Here is a 23377-nt window from a genome sequence, read left to right on the forward strand (position 1 = left end):
AATTGAGCTTACATTGCCATGAAAAAAAATATGCGAAATATTTTCCAATAATCACCAAAGATCCATTTTATTGTTCCTTACAAGTAGCGACACCTATCGATTGTTTCACAAAAATTCAAAGCTGAAATTTTCGGTGACGTCACTGACCCTCATTCAAACTTCTCATGCCAATTTTACAAAAAAAGCGTATATTTCGGAATCATTTTTCTCTGAGAGGATTGTCCAGGGCTTGATAATCTTGGGAAGAGATCCGCAATCAAACTCTAACAAACCGAATTTTTCAATTTGCTTAGTACAAGCGGGATGGATTCATAAGATTTCTGTAGGTTAAAAAGAGAAAAAAACTGCTCGAAACCTCTCAGAACGAATTACAAACCTTCTACAAACTTGGAGGTGAAAATGACACACTTTGGAGGTAAAATGAGAATTACGAACTTTGGAGGTGGATTCTTACGAACTTTTACCTCCAAAAGGAGCTGAAACCCAATTTTACGAACCTGGAGGTGAACTTCCCCATATAAATGCATAGGAAATTCACGAACCTGACAAGAAATTTGACGAACTTTTTACGAATTTATTTTATCTGTGTATAGTAGTTTAAGAAGCTATTTTTTTTTAGAAAAGAACAATTTTTTTAAATTATTGACTTTTTTTTAATAAATTGATTAAGAGAATTTAATTTTTTCCACGAAGCAATAAAGTATTTGCTTCAAACACAAAACGCAAAAAATTGATTATAGCGATGGGCGTGGTTTTTGCGTTTTTTTGAAAAATCTTTTCTAAATTTTCTCAAGCAGTTTTAAAGAAAAATTATCATTTTTAAAATCTTACCTGAACATTTTGAAGAGGAATTTTGAACTAAATTTAGAAATCATTACTCTATCTTCCAAAGAGCAACAAAATGAATAAACTCCTTTAAACTCCAACTCAAAAATAAACTTCGGAGCAAGATTTTTTTCTGCAATTCTCAGTGAATTTTCTTGAATCCTTGGGGATATTTCTATATACTTCCTATACCTTAAATAAATAAATAGTTTCTTCAACTGAGAATTGAAATTTGTATATATTGGGTCAACGATGGACATGTGCTTACTTTCCCAGCACTCAAAGATATCTTTTCCTGTGCGGAGGAGTTCTTACAGAGGAAGAAAAATAACCCCTTATCGTGTCCATCTGGTATGAAAAGGCCAGAGATCTCTGAAAGAAGGAAAAAAAAAGAAAAGCACTGATGCCCAGCCAAAAATTCAACTTGTTCTCCCTCCTTATCTTTCCATTTCTCATTGGTGTTGTATTCACGATGACGCGATGTTGTTTATTTTGATATTATTCGACACGATGACTCTATCGCGCGAGGGGAGTCTTCGACGAGATGTTGCGCTAACACCGGGGAAGCCGCAGGGAGGTGATGTACGAGTGTGGGACGTTTGAGAAAACATATGAAAAAGACTTGTTTTACCTAATTAATCGTCCTCTTGGTCTCCAGAAGTGAAATTATGGGTGTTTGGGGGTATATAAATTTCAGTTAATTGGGTGCAAAATTGTTCTTTGGCGGCACCTCATAATGTATCACGGGTGCCTCCTTGTCACACACGGAAATATCTTCTCTGGCTTGAGCACACACGCCTATCTCTTGGGATGTGGAAGTGGTGGACAACTGTTGGGTATACATCATGGGTTAAAGGCACGCGGGGATGCTTAATGAGCTTGTTGATTGCACATTGGGTGGAGAGAAGGAGCGACAAAAAAGGACAACGGCCAATGTTCGGGTCACCGAACCGTGACCCTCGACAACATCCGCGCACATCAAGAAACTTTGACACGGGATCTTCTTGCATTCTTCATGGGTAAATGCTATATTTATGCGCGAAGAGGGTTGGTGGAGGGTGGTGTTGAAAAGAACTCACCCGTTGCTGTGTAAAATTCTATAAATAAGAATCTTTTTTTGGGTGGAAAATCACAAACATTGCAATTTGCTTGTGGCATCTCAAACATGCCGCAGAATCTTGTTTTCCACCCGGCCGTGGAAAATCTTTCTTTTTTCCTGAGCGTTTGTGCTCGCGCTAAAAAATATCAAAAATACAAAATTATTTATTCTCACTTGAGGCATATTTTGGCTCCTTCATCGCACTGGGTGCAGATGCACACATGGCTCAATGGATCGTAAATAAATAGGAGAATGCGCGCGGTGTGTCCAAAAAAAAAACGGCACATAAAAGCCCCATAACAAACATCTCTCTGTGGCTTTGCGACTTAATAAGAAAAATGGCTTTGAATTTCATTTAGTCTTTGCCATTTCCGTTCCATCTCACTCTCCTCTGGCACTCCATATACAATAAAAGTATCACATGGACGTTAGTATTATAAATACACCACGCGGATCTTTTTGGTTTTAAGAATCTTTTTTTCTTTGCTTTCTTCATCTACTTTGCGCGCCTTCCTCACCACGAAGAGTAAACCCCGCGCAAGAATGTAAATATGAAATGATGGTTGTGTCCAATAAAATGTTGTTGATACTTCCATAGCACAGCCCATGCCATTTTGATAAATAAGAACCTCATGAGCCAGGCTTAGTTTAGAGTGCAATGAGCACGAGAAAGTCGCGCGCGCATTTTGAGCCACAAAAGTATTTCCCATCATCCCAAAAACTTCGTGTGCAGGCACTTTGGGGGGATTTGCTGCGTATATATTTTACTCCGGTATAGGTACACAGCACATAAAGGAAAAAGGAGCAAATTGCAAGTGGCACTTCAAATGCACTTCCACAACCCACAGAGGGGCCCAAAGGGGGGCGATATTTATGAAAACACCGCGTGTACAAATTTACACACCAATTAGAGATGCAAGATTGATTGAAAGTGTCCTGTTGCCTTTTCCACATCGCTGATAGACATTTCCTCCCGCCTTGGGGCTGTGTCGCATTCATTTGTATCGCTTGTTGACTCAATTTTAATGACATTGCCCCCGCATGAAAAGTGCTTTCACATCCAAAACGCAAATAGATTTCCATGAATCTCCTCCTTCCAAAAGAAATATTCGTTACAAGAAGGAGTTTTCTCGCAGTGAGGGAGCAAAAGCAAGAGTATGGAGCATCTTCAAAGGGAACCCCAACGAACTTTAAGGGATCCCTTTGCATTCTCTCCCTTTTCACAGAGATATGTTTGCAAGTCAACAAAACTGCAAAATGAAAGGGATACTTTATCTTATTGAAAGAGCTATGATAGAGCTTTTACATCGTCAAAAGCACACAGTATACACGGTACTAACGTCAAAAGGCAATATAACGAATGAATGAATACAATGTAAAGGAATTTTATAAAACTTTGTATTTTTATATAAAATACCTTATTCTTGTAAAAACAATTTATTTATTTTATGAATAATAATTTGAGCAGCAGCTTTGAATCCTTTTAAATTACTTTAGCATTTATAGAACTAAGGTTAAAGTCGTGATTGGCCTACAAATTCTGAAAAAAAGCTCCAAATAAATTATTAAAAGCACAAAAATTGAATCTGGAGTTAAATCTTTTAATTCTTTAATGCATTGAATACATTATACATCATATTGGTGTACCATGAGGCATTTTTTCTGACACCTTCCACAGGAATGAAATCAAGGGGGTGTTGTCTGGAATTTTTCTATGCACACTTATTGCATTTTGTACATTTTATAGCACTTTTTTGTGCACTTTTACTGCAGTTTTTCATCAATACGGATTTTTATTGCATTTGGAGATTTTTTTAATCATGTTTTTTACACTTCAGTAGATTTGTATATAAACTGTTATTGCAGTTTTAAAGCACTTTTACTGCAATTGTGTTTAACTTTTTGATTCATTCCTTTAGGGAGTTATCACACCTAAGCTCTAAGCACTTGATGCTTAAGATTTTACATGTGACAGAACGAGAAAAAATACCGTTGTTGTCTCTCTCGTACTCACATAGAGGATATGATGCTTAAGCCCTTGGAGCTTAAGTGTGATAGCCCCGTTAAGTTTTCTTTTAATTTTGTGCATTTTTGCAATTTATGAATTTTAATAGCGTTTCATGCACTTTTAATCAGTTTCAGTGTACTTTTAACGTAGTTGTCTTGTACTTTTTCAGCAATTTCGCTTCATTTTCAAACGTATTTTGGTAATTTTTATAGTTTTTAAATTTTCTTATATTTATTTTATAACAAAAATATCGCTTCTATACATTTTTATAGCACAAAATGTGTCTCGACTAAAAAGTCTTCAAATAACAATTTTCTTAAATCTATTTATTTTTACAATTCTTTTTTAAAGAAATAACAGAAGAAAACTTCTTTTAAATCTTGATATTTATAAAATGAAAAAAGACAAAGATTTTCAAAGAAAAACCTAAAAAAAGTGCCAGATAAACACCCCTTGGGATGAATTTTAAATTCAGATAAATTCCAGCAAATTCAAATTCAATCAAAAACACACCAAACTCATTGGAACGTGACCTTTTCCATTCCGTTTAATTACCCAAAAATATACACCCACCAAATTCCACGAGCACAGACGTTCCGTGGGGACCTTTATCGTGAAAATAATAAAAAAAAAATTCCCACACATTTTTAGCCGTCGTCCATTGAACTCGATAAAATCCCTGAATTTCCAATCTATAATGGCACTTCCCCGAGGTTCATTGGCGCTTGTGCGAGAAAAGTCCATTTGCGGGAGAAGAGTATTATGTATAATGTATATGAATGCATACAAATATACAGCATTCGCATGGAAATTGCATGTGGTATATGGGGTTCAATTAAATTGAGCCTAATGTGGATAATTTGAGTCACGAATAGAAGCAGAAATTGTCTTCTAATCAATGTGGCTTGTAGGACGTAAAAAAGTCATTTATCTCTTAATTCCATGATTGTTGTATAAATTGTAACAATATTTTGCAATTTTGCTTTGGAAATTGCATTTGAAAATAGCAAAATCGTGATAATCGTTTTTCCGACTGCCTGCACCTCTCTCTGCCCCGTTCCCCCGGCTGGCCGCAATGAGAAAATGTCTAAATAGTGTCATGATTTTTTCAGCACTCTCCATACAATGTTTAAGTGTGTGTACATGTCCTCCCGCTCCAATGGGTCTGCCGCTGCCCTGTCCTGAGGTTGTCTGCAAAAGTGGTGTTCATATCAATTGGGTAGACATTTGAGAGCTTCTCGTGCAATAGAAGTCTTTTCCTTCTCTCCCGGGGCCTTCAGCGCAACATAACAGCTTCGCATAGCCCGGAATATGGTGTGACCATTTGCAACGGGCCACGGGGTCTGGTGCGGAGAGTAATTTCGCGCCAAATGACATTGACAATCTCGACAGTATCAATTATTGCTCTCGACACAAGAGACCCAACATCCACCACACCCCCTCGTGCCCCCATGGCCTCCAGCCCTCGGCAGTGCTTCCCGTTGGTTTCTCTGCTTGGGCTCTGTGAGAGATACAATGTTGGCAAAATGTTAGGTCGGGCGAGCGGGGGGGAAACGATCGTGAAACCTTGAATTTGTATCACGACTTTTGGACGGATGATTGGTCTCACAAGCGAAACAGGCACTGTGAGTTATATAGAAACCTCCCGGCCACCGTTCGGGGCGCGCAGACAATGCCAAAGCATGAGAGATCTCAGAGAGATGCCCTGCTGGTGAGCACCACACATGAAAATTTATGTAATTTATGCTGTGAAATGAAAAGAGAGACACGAATGTTTTCAGCTACTGTGCTACACAAAATACCTCTAGGTTCTTCACACAACAATGATGCTGATGATGATGGTGCTTGTCTCCATATGGGGTACCCCATCAGCTCCAATTCAGCTGGGCTGACACACCTACCACTCTCGGACTATTTTTTCTTCCATTGTGATGGGCATGCCGGGGAGTGAAAGAAAATCTCCATATATAACCGTCTCGTGATGGTAATACTTTTATTTTATTAGCTGCTAAAGGGATCACGAGAGGACAACAATGTTTAGTGTGTTCATTTGGAGAGATTAATAACACGCTATATGTATTTTTATTTTAACATACCTTTTAAATAAATTGTGATATAAAATTTAACGGAAAAACAAACATTTTGTTTTTACTAAAATTTAGAATATTCTTGAGTGCTCAAAGAAATTTTAGTTGTTGCTTGTTTTGTACTGGGGCAACGGAGAAGCTTAAAAAATATCTAAGAAACGTTAGAAAAATTCTAATTCATTCTTTTAGAACATATGTAGTCCTAATTTTTTCCAGACCCTAGTCTCATGGCTAAAGGGTGGAGGGAATGTGCGAGCTAAATGTCCTAGGCGGTGGATGTACGTGTGAGCGTCGTCCATCAGCACGCTCCGGTATGAGTCAGTCTATTGCTGAGTTTCGTTGGGAGCGCATGTGGGGCATTTAGTTAGCTGCGCCCTACCGCTCAAATAGATTTTTGGTAGCCAATCTTAAATTGGACTACACATAAGAAACCAAAAAAACATAAAGAACTAGAACAAATTAAAACAAAGAAAAAAATAAAGAAAAGTTCGAGAAACACAAGAAAACATTAAATGTTCCGCACGCAAAAACTTAAACACCTAAAACAATTCAACTAAACTCGAGAAACCAATGAAGACATGCCAAATATAAGGACCCCTGAAACTAATTTAAAGAAACACTAGAAATCAGAAAATATTTCATAAAATTTGAATCGTAAAATAAAAAAATCCGAAACTAATTCTACAGAATATTAGAAACCAAATTAAGGGCGGAATTCACTACTCAGTCGGTCTTAAAATTTTAAGCCGGTTTTGAAGTCGATTTTAAGGTTTTAAGTCAGTTTTTTAAGTCTGACTTAAAATTTTTAAAATAAAAAAAAATTAAATAAAAAAATTAAACAAAAAAAAATATAAAATAAAATAATATTTTAAAAAATAAAGTGAAATCAAGAAAATAAAAAATAAAATAAAATAAAACAGTTATTTAATCAGAAAATCTTACATATTTTCCAGGACAACTCAGGAAAATCCAAGCCTGACTTTAAAATTTTAAATCAGACTTAAAACCTTAAGATCGACTTAAAAACCGACTTAAAATTTTAAGCCCGACTCAGTTGTGAATTCCTTCCTTTATTTTATTTATTTATTTTTTAATTTCAAGTCAGATTTGAAAAAAACTGACTTAAAACCTTAAGAATCGACTTAAAATCGATTTAAAATTTAAATTTAAATTAATTTTTTAAACTCAAAAATAATTACTTACATCCTCCTAGAATTTTTGAAAATAATAACCCGATGACTGAACGCTCTTAAATTGAGATTAAGCTTACAAAAACATAAACCAATAAAATGCAGTAGAGGTTTTACCACCACTCCGTAATTTCTACTTCCCATCAATTACACGTTACGACTCAACTCGTGTCTAAAATCCCATACAAAATCCCATTTAGAATCCCATATAGAACCCCATACAGTCATCCCAATAATCGGACTTCCGTCACTTTTTGAGAGAGAAAATGTGCTGTTGGCTTTTCCAAGTGTGGCGAAAAGTGCAATTTGAAGGCGAATGTTTTAGGAAATACATTTGACATTTATTGCGGAAATATGGCTCCACATTGGAATACAGTTGTTGCGCACTTTTTGAGTGCCACGGGCATGCATTTTCCAACAATGTTTTTAGCGCGGGTAATCATTTTTTCTCGCGCGCGCACGCTCAACTTCGAGGTCAGTATATCTAATATTGTTTTGAGTTTAATATCCCGTAATGTGTATTACAGATAAATTAAGATTACTCATTATACTCCTATTGTGTTTGCGTTATTTATTATGCGATGTCTCTCTCGTGGTGCTCCATACACATCGCACTGTACCCGGCACAAATATAAATTAATATCACTTGGGTAATGACGCACGTGTGTTTTAAAAAAAAACTTTTTGGCGTTTTTATTATGCTTGAAAATATTGTGTGGCTTTTTTTCCATCATTCATTTTTGCTGCTAAATAGACTCTAGCACTTCCAAAAGGTTTAATTGTCTCCGCACTAACCCATGTGCCAGCCGAAGAGTCAACAATCTCCTATGTATACCATTAAATACGGGAGATCAGGGCTTAGGAAGACAAGAAGATTCTCTCAGAATATTTCTTAAAGGTGTTCGTCAGAGGAAATTCCCGCTCACCCAAGGAAAAGCAGCAATTAAATCCAAAGCTTTCGACCATAATAGCGGGTCTTCTTCAGTGGCTGAAAGGACACATTTATTTAAACATTTAACATAGGTTTTTTACATAAATTTATATAAAACAACATATGTTAAATGTTTGAATAAATGTGTTCTTTCAGCCACTGAAGAAGACCCGGTGTTATGATCGAAAGCTTTGGTTTTAATTGCTGCTTTTCCTTGGATGAGCGAGAATTTCCTTTGACGAACACTGGAAGCCTTGAAAAACAAATCCTTAACGTCAGAAAAAAAATTTTCATGAAGGTTTTAAAGTTTTTTATTCTAATCTATCAAACTGTACAAAAAATCTAAATATTTGTATTTTTTTAAAGACAAGAAAAAGAATAAAATAAAATTATAAAAAAAATATTTATTCACAAATTAATTCACTTTGCCCCAGTCCCCGCTATAGCTATAGGCTGTATGGTAATTGCCACCAAAGGTGATCTTGTGAGGGGGGAAATTTCATAGTAAATTTTCTAATTTATGAAGCATTTAATACCATTTAAATTTCCTCTTCTTGGGCTCCATTAATTTTTATCCGCCCTCCGTAATGTCTATTTTTATCAAAAAGAAATCTCACATGGTTGAAGCTAAAAATAAACCTCTTTTGCCTTCCCAAAAGTGCTTTTGTTGTGTTTATAAGCATAAATGAAACCACCGACACCTCCCTTCCCACCGCCAATCACGTCATATTTTCTTGCACAATGTTTGCTTTGAACTTTAATTCCATCGATGATTGCAGTGAAAATGTCCATGAAACCATTATCAATTGTTAGAAAAGACAGTTGCTTTGCCGAATGGAAAATAATAATGAGGTAGGATTTTGTGACATTATAGCAGAAAATTGACGCGCTGCACCGTGGTTTGGCAAGAGAGGTGGTATACCCGCGGGAGAATGGAGCAATTAGGCACCCATTTTCGACGTTTGTCTCTTTTATCACCTTCGCGCTGCAGTTTCACAATCACCCCAGGTACACATCCCACCTTGACACAGTGAATTTTTCGTGATTTGCGGTTTAGAAAAAAAAAAGATCGCGCGCCGTGACACTTCTGCTTGAATGTGAGGAAGGTGATGTTAATCAATTGGCATCGATTTGAGGGGGCTTTTGTGGATAGGAAATTTCAATTAGAGATCCATAATTGCGCTCTTACCTGTCTCACATTGTAATCTCGCGTTGTGCTGCGAGATGTATTGAGCAAGCCACTCTCAGATCGACCTGAGCCATCATACAATGCTGAAAACCTTGAACTTCCAGGTACAATTGTGGCTTTTCTTGTTGAGCTCTCACTTCGTGTGCCCAAAATGATCTCTCTCTCCCCAAAGGAAGAGGGGCACGGTTCTGCCTGGGTCTTATTGCCGTGTGAGACGTTATGCTGTAAATCTGTCAGTCAATTGGACACGGACGATTGTATCTTTTTAGCACCACACTCACCATCGCATAAGAAACTCTCCAAAAACATATATTCAGTTCAGTTTGATGGAAGACGAGGTTGGGAAGAACAATTGCGCAACCCACCATAGAAGGAAGGAGATACTGTAACTGGCTCATTCTGGTTTAAAATCAAAACCAAATTGACTGTGATCTTGTGAAGAAATTCTTCTTTATTTTGTAAGTACAATAAATTAGTTTTGATTAAAGTTTAAGAGAAGAAATATATTTTTCTTTTATAGAAGTGATATCACCCTTGATTAAAATAATCTTATTGACTGAAGTTCTTATCTCTAAAACAAAACAAATATTTAGACAAATTCTTTCCAATTTCCGGAGCTTTTTTCGAAGCTTTTGGGAGTAATTTTGTGATTTTCCTTTAAGAAAATACTCAAAACAATAAATCAGTGAATCTCATCTAACTTTTGCTGTCAACTCTGAAATTATAAAATAAAATGAAACTTTCTGAACTTTTAACTTTGAAGAAATATGACTTCGTTTTAAAATCGGTCATTAAACTTAATTTATTCCCTGGGAATTTTTGATGCATGATAAAGCTCCAACTGAGAGATACTAAAAAAAAAAAACAAGGTTAAACAGCGTTGGTCGTTCTTCCCCTTATCTAATCAACAAATTAAAAATAGTAATCTTTTTGGGTCAGTGAACTGCAAATTTTCAGAACTTTGACATTCATCAAGAACTCTGAGATATGAAAATTACTTAACATTTCGCAATTTACAACTTTTTTTCGTTGAATTTCTTAATCATAAAGATATTATTGTTTCGAATCCTCAAATGTTCGAAATCTGAAGAGGCCAGTTAGACACCGCAACGAGGGTGCGCGTCTTCTGAACTGGCGCTGAAATGGAGAAAAATTAAGAGACTTTGTTTACCGTCTGGCGCGCCTGTCTTGGCAGGCACTGTTTTAAGGGATGGTCACGTTATTTTGGAAACTCGGGCGAACAAAATCAATCAAAAAACTGTTTTTTTCAGTGTTAAATCTTAATACCGAATATTAGCAATCGTGGCGCTAGTTGTCAAAATGTATACAAAGTGATGTGTCACGTGGTACGGTGACGTCATTCAGCACACAGTAAAAAGGCATTTTAGCTCGATAGAGTTTCCAAAATAACGTGACCATCCCTTATTACAAAACTTGCTAGATGGTACATTAACAAGAAGTGAAGTTCTTATTCTAACATGAGGTTCTTTTATATTAATTTTTGTCCTCTTCCTGGAGTGGGAGAGAAGCGCGAGTACCCCCCACGAGTACTTCGCTCCGCACTCCAGGAAGTGGGAAGTGGTGCCACAGCTGACCTGAAATGCAGCTGTGGCACTAAATTTTGATTTATTTATTATTGTTTTGACGGTGACTCTTCCACCTTTACAACTTTGTTTTTCTTTTACTTGTTCTGTGCATGTTCATTCTGAACATCTTGGGCCCGCGGCGAGGGTGTGGGTGGTGCGGCGCGTTGCAGCATCTGTCGAAACCTTGTTGCGAGTGGGAGCTCGTTGTTTGCTGATGGCTGGACGTCTCCTAGAGCGGCCTGGCGTTGTTTTCTTCGCTGCACCCCCATCCATCCCAGGATGCTGATGACGCCGGAGGTCAGAATGCCGAGGCATGCCCATGTTGCAAGGGCATGATGGTTTACGGGTTCGATTGTGGGCGTAGGAAACCCGATTTCTTCCACGTTTTCGTATGGCTTTAGCGGCATTATCTGATTCCCTCCCGTGATGGTGATGTGTTTTGCGACTTGTTGATTTGCCAAATTTATTGGGTGGCTGTAACCCGCAACGGCCGACATGGAAGTCTCCATCATGGCCTGCAGAGTAATGGCGTCACCCTCAATTTGGCAGCCGCTCGGGATCCTGACTAGCCCTGCGTTCTGTATCAGGGCTTCCTCCCTTAATCCTTGGCATATGATGGCGATGGTTCTCGGACTTTCTGTGACGTAGAGCCACACGTTTGCCATTGCCATCTGTTTCCATACTGTCCCTTTCAAGTCAAGCAGCGTGGTGTTGCATGCTTTTTTCGGGTGTCTGTTGTACAGTTCGTCTATGACACATTGGGGTTGGTCCTTTAGGTTGTGGACCGCATGAGGAGTACAGATATACTCCTTGTGCGCGACCATGACGCAACCTTCCTTGTCGAATATGAAATACTTTTGGCTGTTGAACTCCAGGGCCAATCTGTCTAACCCTGGATTGGGCAGTAGGAAGCTTCCGTTGGTTGTGTGCAGGGGGATGGGGGTTACTTGCAGTAGCTGGAACCGTCTTCTTTCCAGGATGTCCAGTCGCCCTTGGATTTGGATTCCCTCTTCTGTGGTCTTGATGGCCACCTCGCCGTGGGTCCAGTGCGCTATTGAATACCCTTCCCCTATTTTATACAGTGTTCTATGTGTTACATCATAAATGGTGTTTATATTCATGAAATCTATTAGGCTACCCCTTCCAGTTTTGGCTAATAGTATTTTGCTATAGTGATTACTGATTTCATCTAAATATGCAGCAGCGTCCACATACATCGCGAGGACTTCCAGTCTCAGACGGTTATGATCAGTCGCTCCGCTTGTGGCGCTGAGCTCTTGAGTTAATTTAATGACTTGATTGGTTTTTTCAACATATTGTTTTAGCCTGGCATTGACTTGCTCAATTGTTTTGTCGACCTTAACGCTAAGGTGGAGCATACGGTGCTCTTGTGCCTCGGATTCATGCCTCTGACTCGTCTTCAGGCTATCTAAATCTTTGTATACCTCATCGTTGACACCAAAGACATAAGTGAGCATTTTGCCGAGTACCCCTCTTTTAGTTCTGGTGCTTGTAAATATACTGTCAATCTGAATTAACGCGTCGCTCGCCTTATGTCTTAGATGACGAACGTAATTTTCACAGTGTATATCTTTGGCAAATGCCTGAGCCGCGGCGCATGAATCCGATGTATTTTTAAATGCTTGCCCGATTGCTTGCCTGTCCATCAAAATGCGACGGGCTGAATAATCTATGTCTACGCGAAGGGATCCTCTTTTAATTTTGGCCCACCCGAACTCCTCGATGTATAGGCCAGGTGACGGACTGACCAGTGTGTAATTATGAACCGCGTGAGGAGTGTGAGCCGATCCCATGGCTAGAAGAGCCATAAATAGAAATATGAACAAGGACCGCCAAGAAGTTCCTTTGGAGCTTCTCTTTGGCCTTTCTGTTTCCTGTGTTGTTACCAAGGCGTCAACAGGCGCCTCTTCGATTGGATTGTCCTCTTGGTAAATCGGTAACCGGGCAATCTTTGTTATAGGTCTTCTCTTTGTACCCGTTGCTGTTCTAAGATCAGCAACGCGAGGTAGGCCAGCCTTGTCGGGTAATACATGCTCAACCCGGGCTAAAGGCCATTGTAGGGGAGCCGTGTTGTCATCCATGATTAGCACTAATTCACCTGTTTTTATGGGTTGAGTGCGTTTCTTCCATTTGTTGCGCTCTTGTAGGTGGTGAAGGTATTCCTTCACCCATCTCTTCCAAACGTCTTGCTGTAGCTTCTTTACGAGTCTCCACCGTCTTGTTGGTTCTCTTTCTTCAATAATTTCCTGTGGAGGAGCTAATAACTCCCTTCCGATCAGGAAGTGTCCCGGGCTTAGGGCGGCGAGGTCGTGAGCGTCCTCAGACAGGGGTGTTAGTGGTCTCGAATTTAGCGCTGCTTCCACTGAGGTGAGCACTGTATAAAACTCCTCAAAGGTGAGGATTGTTTTGGTCAGAACTGCCTTCAGGTGTCTTTTAGTGGACTTGACACCTGCCTCCCAAAGGCCCCCAAAGTGGGGTGAGGCGGGTGGTATCAATTCCCAGTGGATGCCGCTTTTTGCTACATGTTCTGCTGCAACTTGAGTGGCTTCTGAGAAAGCCTTCTTGACTTCTTTGTCTAATGCATTTTTGGCACCGACGAAATTTGTGCCATTGTCGCTGGATATCTTTGTGGGTTTTCCGCGACGGGCTGTGAACCTATCCAGCGCCGCTAGAAATGCTTGAGTTGTCAGTTCACTGACTAATTCCAAGTGAATGGCCTTTGTGCTGAGGCATACGAAAAGAGCAATGTAAGATTTGAAAGTCTTGATTCCACGGCCTTTGGATGCCTTGGTTGTGAAGGGCCCGGCGTAATCGACCCCGCAATGTGAGAAGGGCGCGGAGGGTGTGACCCGGTCGGCCGGTAGTTGACCCATCAGTTGGTGAGGTTGGTGTTTTCGGAGCCTGAAGCATTTGATACATTTTCTTAGTACAGAAGACACGATTCCTCGTGAGGCTGGAATCCAGTACTTGTTCCTTGTGTGGCTGAACGTGAGATTCGTTCCGCCATGAAGTGTTTCTGCGTGGGCGTTTAGGATTATCAGCTTGGCGAAGTGAGATTTTGAGGGGATTAACATTTGGTGTTTTGTTTGAAATGGGCGTTTGGAGTTCTGGAGTCTTCCACCTACTCTTAGAATTCCATTTTCATCCAAAAATGGGTCAAGAGTGAGTAATTTATTTGTGGTGGGAATCTGACGCCCTGCACTCAAGAGCTGTATTTCTTTCTCGAAATGCTGCTCTTGGAGTTGCTTTACAAGGATGAGTTCTGCATCATTGAGCTCTTTACTTGATAGATGTGGTGTTTCGGGTTTCTCACCTCTGCATAGTTGTAGAAATCTCTTGCAATATGCTGTTATGCGAATGGCTTTGTTGAGGGAATCGTATTTCATTGTTAATGGGTTTTGTACGGCTTTGTCTCCTCCTTCTGTGCTTAGAGCACATACTGCCTGGTGTCCCATAACATTGCGCTGATCATCCTCCTCTTTTTTGTTTGTGGTAGTGCAAGAGTTTTCGCGATCCTCAGCTTTTGCGGGTGGGGTATCATTTTCATTGACTGGCCACTCCCTTTCATTGCGCGATAGCCAGGAGGGGCCATTCCACCATAATGCATTTTGTGATAGCTGAGACGGGCATATTCCCCGTGAAGCGATGTCCGCTGGATTTTGTGCTGACTCGACGTGTTTCCATACATTTCTGTTTACGAGTTGGTGTATTTTCTCCACCCTATTCGCAATGTACGTTTCCCAATTCGCTGCGTCTTTCGCTATCCAAGCGAGCGCGATTTTTGAATCAAGCCACGCATGTTTTTCTATCCCTGGAATTTGAAGTGCCTTTTCTGTGTTATCCATCAATTCAGCTAGCAGTACCCCACCGCAAAGCTCCAATCTCGGGAGGCTTATTTTCTTTTTCAGTGGTGTTACTCTTGTTTTGGCTGTTAGAATTGTTACTTTTGTTGTCTCTCTGGTCGAGACTCGTACATAGATCACTGCCCCGAATCCTTTTTCCGAGGCATCGGCGAAACCATGCAACTGAACATTGCTGCCTGGTTCGTAACCGAAAAATCTTTCGATCTCAATTTTGCCAATGTCCGGTAGATTGTGCAGAAATGTGTTCCATTCATCTGCGATGATGGAGGGTATGGGATCATCCCAGTCCAATTTCTCTTTCCAGAGTCTTTGGACGAACATTTTCGCAGCAATCATGATCGGGGCAAGTAGACCTATGGGGTCGAAAATGGCTGCGACGTCTGAGAGAATTTTTCTTTTTGTGAGTTGCCCAGCCGTCGGAGCCCTTACTGTGTACTGGATCTTATCCGTGATTGGATTCCATCCAACCCCGAGAGCCTTGAGCACTTCATCATCTGTAAGGTTGAGATATTTCGATTCAATTTGATTTTGTGGAAGGTCCTCAAGAAGTCGGGGATCACTGGCCGTCCACTTCCGAAGATTCATCCCTCCTCTACTCATCAATCCAATTAGCTGGTCTCGCACCTCCCTTGCCTCTTGGAGGGAATGTGCGCCTGTGAGGACGTCATCAACGTAGAAATCTTTCATGGCAGCTTTTGCCTTTGGAAAGTGATGACCCTCATCTATGGCCAATTGCTGGATGACCTTCACTGACAGAAATGTTGCACATGCGGTGCCGTAGGTCACCGTATTTAAGGTGTATTCCTTCACATCTTCCCACTGATTTTCGCGCCAAAGTATGCGCTGCAGATCTCGCTCATGAGGGAACACCTTAATCTGCCTGAACATTTTTTCAATGTCGGCATTAATGGCAAACTTGTGCTTTCTCCATCGCAGCAATATGTAATTTAAATCTTCTTGAATCTTTGGGCCCGTGTGTAGTATTGAGTTCAGTGATTCCCCCGAAGAGGTTTTGGCGGAGGCGTCGAAGACGACCCTTAATTTTGTGGTTGAGCTCTCTTCTTTCATTACCGCGTGGTGCGGAAGATAGAATTTTCCTTCGTTGGGGGCTCCTTCAGACATGTGATCGAGCGCTATGTATTCACTCAATAAGATTGTGGAGTACTTGATTTTTGAGGTCAGCATGACAACACGGCTCCCCTACAATGGCCTTTAGCCCGGGTTGAGCATGTATTACCCGACAAGGCTGGCCTACCTCGCGTTGCTGATCTTAGAACAGCAACGGGTACAAAGAGAAGACCTATAACAAAGATTGCCCGGTTACCGATTTACCAAGAGGACAATCCAATCGAAGAGGCGCCTGTTGACGCCTTGGTAACAACACAGGAAACAGAAAGGCCAAAGAGAAGCTCCAAAGGAACTTCTTGGCGGTCCTTGTTCATATTTCTATTTATGGCTCTTCTAGCCATGGGATCGGCTCACACTCCTCACGCGGTTCATAATTACACACTGGTCAGTCCGTCACCTGGCCTATACATCGAGGAGTTCGGGTGGGCCAAAATTAAAAGAGGATCCCTTCGCGTAGACATAGATTATTCAGCCCGTCGCATTTTGATGGACAGGCAAGCAATCGGGCAAGCATTTAAAAATACATCGGATTCATGCGCCGCGGCTCAGGCATTTGCCAAAGATATACACTGTGAAAATTACGTTCGTCATCTAAGACATAAGGCGAGCGACGCGTTAATTCAGATTGACAGTATATTTACAAGCACCAGAACTAAAAGAGGGGTACTCGGCAAAATGCTCACTTATGTCTTTGGTGTCAACGATGAGGTATACAAAGATTTAGATAGCCTGAAGACGAGTCAGAGGCATGAATCCGAGGCACAAGAGCACCGTATGCTCCACCTTAGCGTTAAGGTCGACAAAACAATTGAGCAAGTCAATGCCAGGCTAAAACAATATGTTGAAAAAACCAATCAAGTCATTAAATTAACTCAAGAGCTCAGCGCCACAAGCGGAGCGACTGATCATAACCGTCTGAGACTGGAAGTCCTCGCGATGTATGTGGACGCTGCTGCATATTTAGATGAAATCAGTAATCACTATAGCAAAATACTATTAGCCAAAACTGGAAGGGGTAGCCTAATAGATTTCATGAATATAAACACCATTTATGATGTAACACATAGAACACTGTATAAAATAGGGGAAGGGTATTCAATAGCGCACTGGACCCACGGCGAGGTGGCCATCAAGACCACAGAAGAGGGAATCCAAATCCATAGGTCGCTGGTTCGGCTCCGGCTCGAAGGACCATGTTTCGAATCCTCAAATGTTCGAAATCTGAAGAGGCCAGTTAGACACCGCAACGAGGGTGCGCGTCTTCTGAACTGGCGCTGAAATGGAGAAAAATTAAGAGACTTTGTTTACCGTCTGGCGCGCCTGTCTTGGCAGGCACTGTTTTATTACAAAACTTGCTAGATGGTACATTAACAAGAAGTGAAGTTCTTATTCTAACATGAGGTTCTTTTATATTAATTTTTGTCCTCTTCCTGGAGTGGGAGAGAAGCGCGAGTACCCCCCACGAGTACTTCGCTCCGCACTCCAGGAAGTGGGAAGTGGTGCCACAGCTGACCTGAAATGCAGCTGTGGCACTAAATTTTGATTTATTTATTATTGTTTTGACGGTGACTCTTCCACCTTTACAACTTTGTTTTTCTTTTACTTGTTCTGTGCATGTTCATTCTGAACAATTATAAATATTTCAACGTGTTTATTGTGAAAGCTTTGCAAAGGAAAATAAGAAAAGACAATTGAGAAAATAAAAATGATTTATTTAATTTTGATTGACTTTATCGGAAAGAAATAAAGATTAACAAGCAATTAACGAGAGAAAGTCAAGAATATAGCTCGAGATTATAACTCTTCTTATAATTTTAATAAGATTATTGATTGGTTTAAAAAAAATAAAGGAATTTATTATATTTTGTTTTAAAATTTAATGTCTGATATTCTTAAAATTCAAATAAACAAAATATCGTGGTGTGGCCCCAATTCTGTTAAAATTCGTTTACTTTTCAATTCCATCGGATCCTATTTTTTTAACATAATATTAAAAAAATAAATAAAAAGTTTTCTTAGAAAACGTTCTAATTAAAAAAAATTGTTGAATTTTAATTTTATTTAACCCTTGGGGATTTTGCTGGCCAAAGTGACCGTCACAGAATAAAATCTCCTAAAAATATTGTGATAATTTTTACATCATGTGTGTAGTGAAGTTCCATTACTTTAAGATCGTTGAAAGAAAACTTGGAAAAACATTTTCTTTTAAAACTTTTGAGGTTAGAAACCTGGATCCTCCAAGTGTTAAGGATGAATTTAACGTTAATAAAAATAACTAATTCAGACTTAATTAATACACCTTTATAAATCAATTCAAATAAACAAATTAAAAATTCACTATATATGATTTATAGAAAGCTCAAAAGTTTATGCAAATTCGCAATGAATACAGTCCAGCATTACAAACATATAAACTTCCTGATCAAATGCCTGATATAATTGGCTCAAATGAAGGGAAAAAGGAATAATTTATTTGAAAAGTAACATTTAGAGCTTATCGCCCTTTGATGGTGCGATTTTGGTCACATTGATCCCCATTAGTTTGGTTTGAAATGGCACAAAATGGGATAGATAAATGGAAACCTAATGCACAAAATCGCATTTTGCAACTATTAAGTGCAATTTTCAATTACGAATCAGCCACGATTCCAATTTTCATGAGTTGTGGCCGCGACTCTGCTATAAATCACTCTTTGCTGCTGCTACAAATGATTAACAATGCTCTTTTGAGTGGTTTGTTGTGCACAACATTCAATCTGTGGCCGACACGGCGGCGGAAGGCGGAAAAAAAACGGCGCACACGGCAGAGAAAACTTACCAAAGAGCAATATTGTACGGATACGTTGAAGAAGAAGAAAAAAAATGACTGATTTTCTGTGAGATTTTTCCAATATTGATCCAACTTGCCATATCGAACGGAGATAGTGGGGGCTTTTAATAATAATAGAAATGGAGTATAATAAAAATAATGGTGGATAATGGGAGGAAAACTAGGTTTCTATTCCTTCTGTGTTGAGCCATTCCTTTTTATTATTTATTTACTCTTCTAATACAATTTGTATTTTCTCAATGTGTATTTTTTTGCCGTCTTCAGTTCACTTTCTCGCAATCTTCTGCACCCCTCCTGCCCTCGCTCCATGGAAAAAGAAAAGCTCCCTCCTCACCGCATGTGTGTGGATTCTCACATGAAGAACTTCTTGTTTTTCTTCCGCGATGGGGTCATTCTTATGGGTTACTTCAGGATGTTTTCCTTCCAATAGTTTTTCCCTTTGACGGAATTTCCTTGGTTTTCATCCCTCTAGAGCTTTTTTTCTTCATAACGGAAAAGTCTATACATCTGCCAAAAAGCTGTGAGAGTCCAGAGCATGGCTCGAAGTTCGCGCGCGAGCACTTGATGACCATTGAACCGTGAAGTGGCGTGCTGACTTTTGCGCGCGCGGGGATTTGCATGAGAAACGCGCGAGTGCAGATAAAATTGCTAATAGCGCTGTCCTTGGGATGGACACGATTTTAATTTGGCCCCAACTCTCCCAACCCGATGCACATTTATTCCATTTATTTTCAAGTATCCGGTAAATCTCAATTGGGTGTGAAAATTGCCAGACCGCACACGAGAGTGACTCACATTGAGACATTCAACTGCCAATATTGTCTCGTTGCTCATACATACGCGACTAACTGGACCCCAAGGTTTTCCTGGCGTCACCATCAATTTGCGAAATCTCTTCGCGAGCTGTGTGCGCGGTGAAGAACTCGCGCACGGCTTATCGGGCGCGGCCTTGCACTCCTTGCCCAATGCACGGGACACATACCGCGGATGATTGACCCCCGATCGACCGTGGATGATCTCCCGCCCGTGGGTGATTAAAAAAACAGCAGCAGCAGCAAATTCGTCGACAACAAGAAACCAACACCAATTAGATTATTAAAATTATTTCTGTACGCCGCGGTCAGCGCGATAAAAAACACATCTCACTTGATGGGATCGCATTAATATCAGCCAAGCTCTGCTGGCTCGTTTTTTTTTTTTTCGCTTGCCGCGGGGACCCCTCATATGTGGCTTCCAGTGCACGGGGAGACGTATGCGCGGTGTGCGAGGGATCAATGGGATGGAAGAGCACACGAGAGATGCTGAATTACCTCTTCGAGAAAAGCGAGTCTATAAATAAAAATTATATGGACTCTTTTGTGATTAGGGGTCTCAACACAATCATTAGATTGGTGGACAACAGAGTTGAGAAACAAATTAAGATAGCACTTAATGTGCTATATATTAATTAGGGACATGTTAATTTAAATCATTTTGTTCCATTAAGACTAAAGAAATCTCAAGTGGGGCAATAGAAAATATTAGCTCTTGTGAGAATTATGATTTTGTTTTGTAAAGGACTTTATTCATATTTATGTGGGTATCGTGATATGTATTATTTGAAGATAAAACAAAAAATTAAATTAAATTATTTAGGGAATTAAGAAAGAATGAAGGAAAGCCCAAAATGATTTTCTATTTAACAAGAAAACTGTTGGACAATAAATGATTAGCTTGAAACCGTGAAAAACTTATTTTTTTTATTTAGTTACACTACCCGCAAAAATTTCCGAATGAGCGAAAATTGTTAATTTTTTAAATTTTTTCAAGCTATTATTACTTTCACTGTGATTATCCGATTTTCAAAAAAAAAATTGTGTTTTTGCGCATGAAGCATATGCTTTGGTGCTTCATTGGTCGTAATATATATTTCAAATGATAAAAATTTAATTTTAAAATTGATTGATTTACTGAAAATAAAAAGATTATCCGGAAATCTGCATAGATTTATGCAATTTAAATTTGTAATAATAAATAACTATTGAAGCATATGTTTGATGCAGGCAAAATTAAGTACAACGTAGGCGTTGCTTAATTGTCTTTAGTTTTCTTAGAAGACATGAGAAACCTTTATTTTCAGAATCAATTTTTAAATTCTTTATAAACTCCTGTCTGACGTTTTAAAGTTATCCTGAAAGTCTAATAAAATGCAGGATAATGTGAATAAACTCCTTTTAAAACTATAAATTCAGATTACTCAAAATTTCTACATTGTTTTAAGAGATCTACATTTTTAATGAAGTATTTATAATATTCAGACAAATTAAAAAAAAGAAAGAAAGAGTAAAAATAAATATTAAAAAATATATATTTTTATCAGTGAATTATTCTAAATTAAAAATGATTCCAAATAATAATGTAATATTTCAATTTCCTCCAAGTCTTTTTCTTAAACTAAATAAGGGATGGTCACGTTATTTTGGAAACTCTACAGGAACAAAATGGCCAAAATGTGAGAATTTCAAATAATTTTTTTGAGCAAAAAAAATTATTTTCTAAATTGAAAATACTAAATTCTTATCAGTATTTGGCCATTTAACGAGAGTGCAAGCAAATTTCGAATTTTTGGTTTCAAAATTGGCTTGAAAATCGCTCTTGAAAGTCCCCGAGTTTCCAAAATAACGTGACCATCCCTTAAATCTTCAATCTACATTCATTGCAAATCAGTTGCCAGCATTAATTACGAGACACAGACAACCGGGCCAAATAAAATCCAGCAAATGGATTGAACTTCTTCTACCTGCAGGCTATATCGTTCTGAATAAGGCTCCAAAAAAAAAAATAGGTGAAGCAAAAAAAAAAAAACGTAAAACCTGGCAGACCTGTGCTTTAAGTGCGCGATAGTGAGAGGTACATCGGAAGTACAATTGCGACCCTGACAGTGGCTCTCCGCAAAAGACCTTCCATGCTCAATTGTGCGCCAATTACGGGGTAAGCTAATCGCGTCAATTCGATAAGCACACACAGAACTTTTCTATTGTCTCACCCCGCATGTATAGAATTTTCCTTTCAAATGCACGTGAGGGAATAATTTTCCGATGTTAACCTTTATTGGTTGGACGGGGAGAAGGTATTTTTTTTTAAGCATGGTGAATTGGTTGTTTATAATCTTGGTCATAGGAACTATAAAAGCGCGCGTCTGTAAAACAAATTAAAATAATGAGGCGAGAACGGGTCAAGATCTTTCCGTTTTAGTTGGTTTCTTAGCCATGCAACAAATGGTAACATTCACTTATTTCACACAGAATATGTTGGACAAATTGTTCAATATGGACTTTTAATTTATGACATTTCTGTTGCAACCAAACAATCACCCCATTAACATATAATACTTTATGTGTTTCTCCCAACTAGGCTAATATGTTATTTTGTGTGCTGGCTTATCCACCGCGCGGGCAAGCAATGCTACCGCACATTTTAAGCTCACGACTGACCAAATTGTAGGGCTCACAGTGTTGATTTCCATAAAAATTTTCATTACCTTTTGGTGACTGCGAGAAAAACCAATTCTTTCGTTGTTGTTTCTTTTACAAAATCTCCTCCGGCTATATTTGACTTTGGCCACATAGAAGAACTTCTCATTCGACTGGGCAGGAATAGTAGAGAAGAAAAAAAAGCTCAGTCAGCTATACACAAGAAGTCTCAAGAAGCCCCACCAAACTGCTAAGACTGGGCAGGAAGAGCTCAGTGACCGTCCTTGGATTTACCCAAGAAATTCTCAAGAGACTCCCACAAGATGTTTTGAGAGGAAAAGTCACACAATTCGTCGTATCATCGCGTATTCATGCAGCTGACGCACTGTTGATTGCAATAGAAGCTTTATGCTTTGCAAAAAAAATGTGATGTATTGCCTAAAAAAAATTTCCTCTCTTTGAAAATAGATTTTTTTTCATTTCTGTTGCTTTTGATCCGCCAGAAAAGTATTATTGCAAAAACATGTTTACTAAAAGCGAGATCAGTGGTGGAGTCATTGGATTTAGAGGAGAAGAGCCCGAGATTGCGAGGAACGTCTGCGATTTCTTTGCATGTCGCCCCATTGCCAGGGGGTTTGAATCTCAAAGAAAAACTTCGAAAAACAACAAGAATATTTAGCTAAAAATGGTATAAGTGAAAAAACGACCACTAGAGGGCCATTTAAAAAAATATTCCCACGCCGGGAATCGAACCCGGGCCTTCTGGGTGAAAGCCAGATATCCTAACCACTAGACAACGTGGGATGTTAATTTTAGATGCTTTCGCCAAATAAAAGGCTTTTTTATTGCGTTCCGCTATGTCCACAGCGTGGTGATAAAAATACATTCTTCAATATTTCTTCAAATATATTCGATGGAAATTGAGTCGTGAACTCTACTAATGCGCTGAGAAAATAAACAGATTGACCGACATTTGAGAATTTCTTAGTTTAGAGATTTTTTTTACTAATTTCATTTTTAAAAATTAACGGTCATTTTGAATAAATATTTTCGTTAAACAAAATCTTTAAGGGGTCAATTATATTAATATTAATTAATATTGAAATGAATATTAGAATTTTTTAATTCCCATTTTCTAGGTTTTAGAAGGGGTAAAATAAATTACTAA

At 39.1% G+C, this 23377-nt stretch overlaps 1 protein-coding gene and 1 non-coding gene across 2 annotated transcripts; both read right to left on the bottom strand.

Annotated features, from left to right (window-relative positions):
* Nucleotides 1–12611: 12611 nt before the first annotated feature.
* LOC129791706 (uncharacterized) lies at nt 12612–15687 on the bottom strand. Its single transcript, XM_055830055.1, has 4 exons — nt 14062–15687; nt 13710–13918; nt 12823–13660; nt 12612–12731 (listed from the first exon to the last, which is right to left on the bottom strand). Exons 1-4 carry the CDS (start codon nt 15685–15687, stop codon nt 12612–12614), a joined length of 2793 nt encoding a protein of 930 aa, XP_055686030.1.
* Nucleotides 15688–22941: 7254 nt separating this feature from the next.
* On the bottom strand, nt 22942–23013 carry Trnae-uuc (transfer RNA glutamic acid (anticodon UUC)). Its single transcript has one exon. It is a non-coding gene; the product is annotated as a tRNA-Glu (tRNA).
* Nucleotides 23014–23377: the final 364 nt, after the last annotated feature.

Source organism: Lutzomyia longipalpis, chromosome 1 (genome assembly GCF_024334085.1).
Source record: "Lutzomyia longipalpis isolate SR_M1_2022 chromosome 1, ASM2433408v1".
In the NCBI taxonomy this organism is placed as follows: Eukaryota; Metazoa; Arthropoda; class Insecta; order Diptera; family Psychodidae; genus Lutzomyia; species Lutzomyia longipalpis.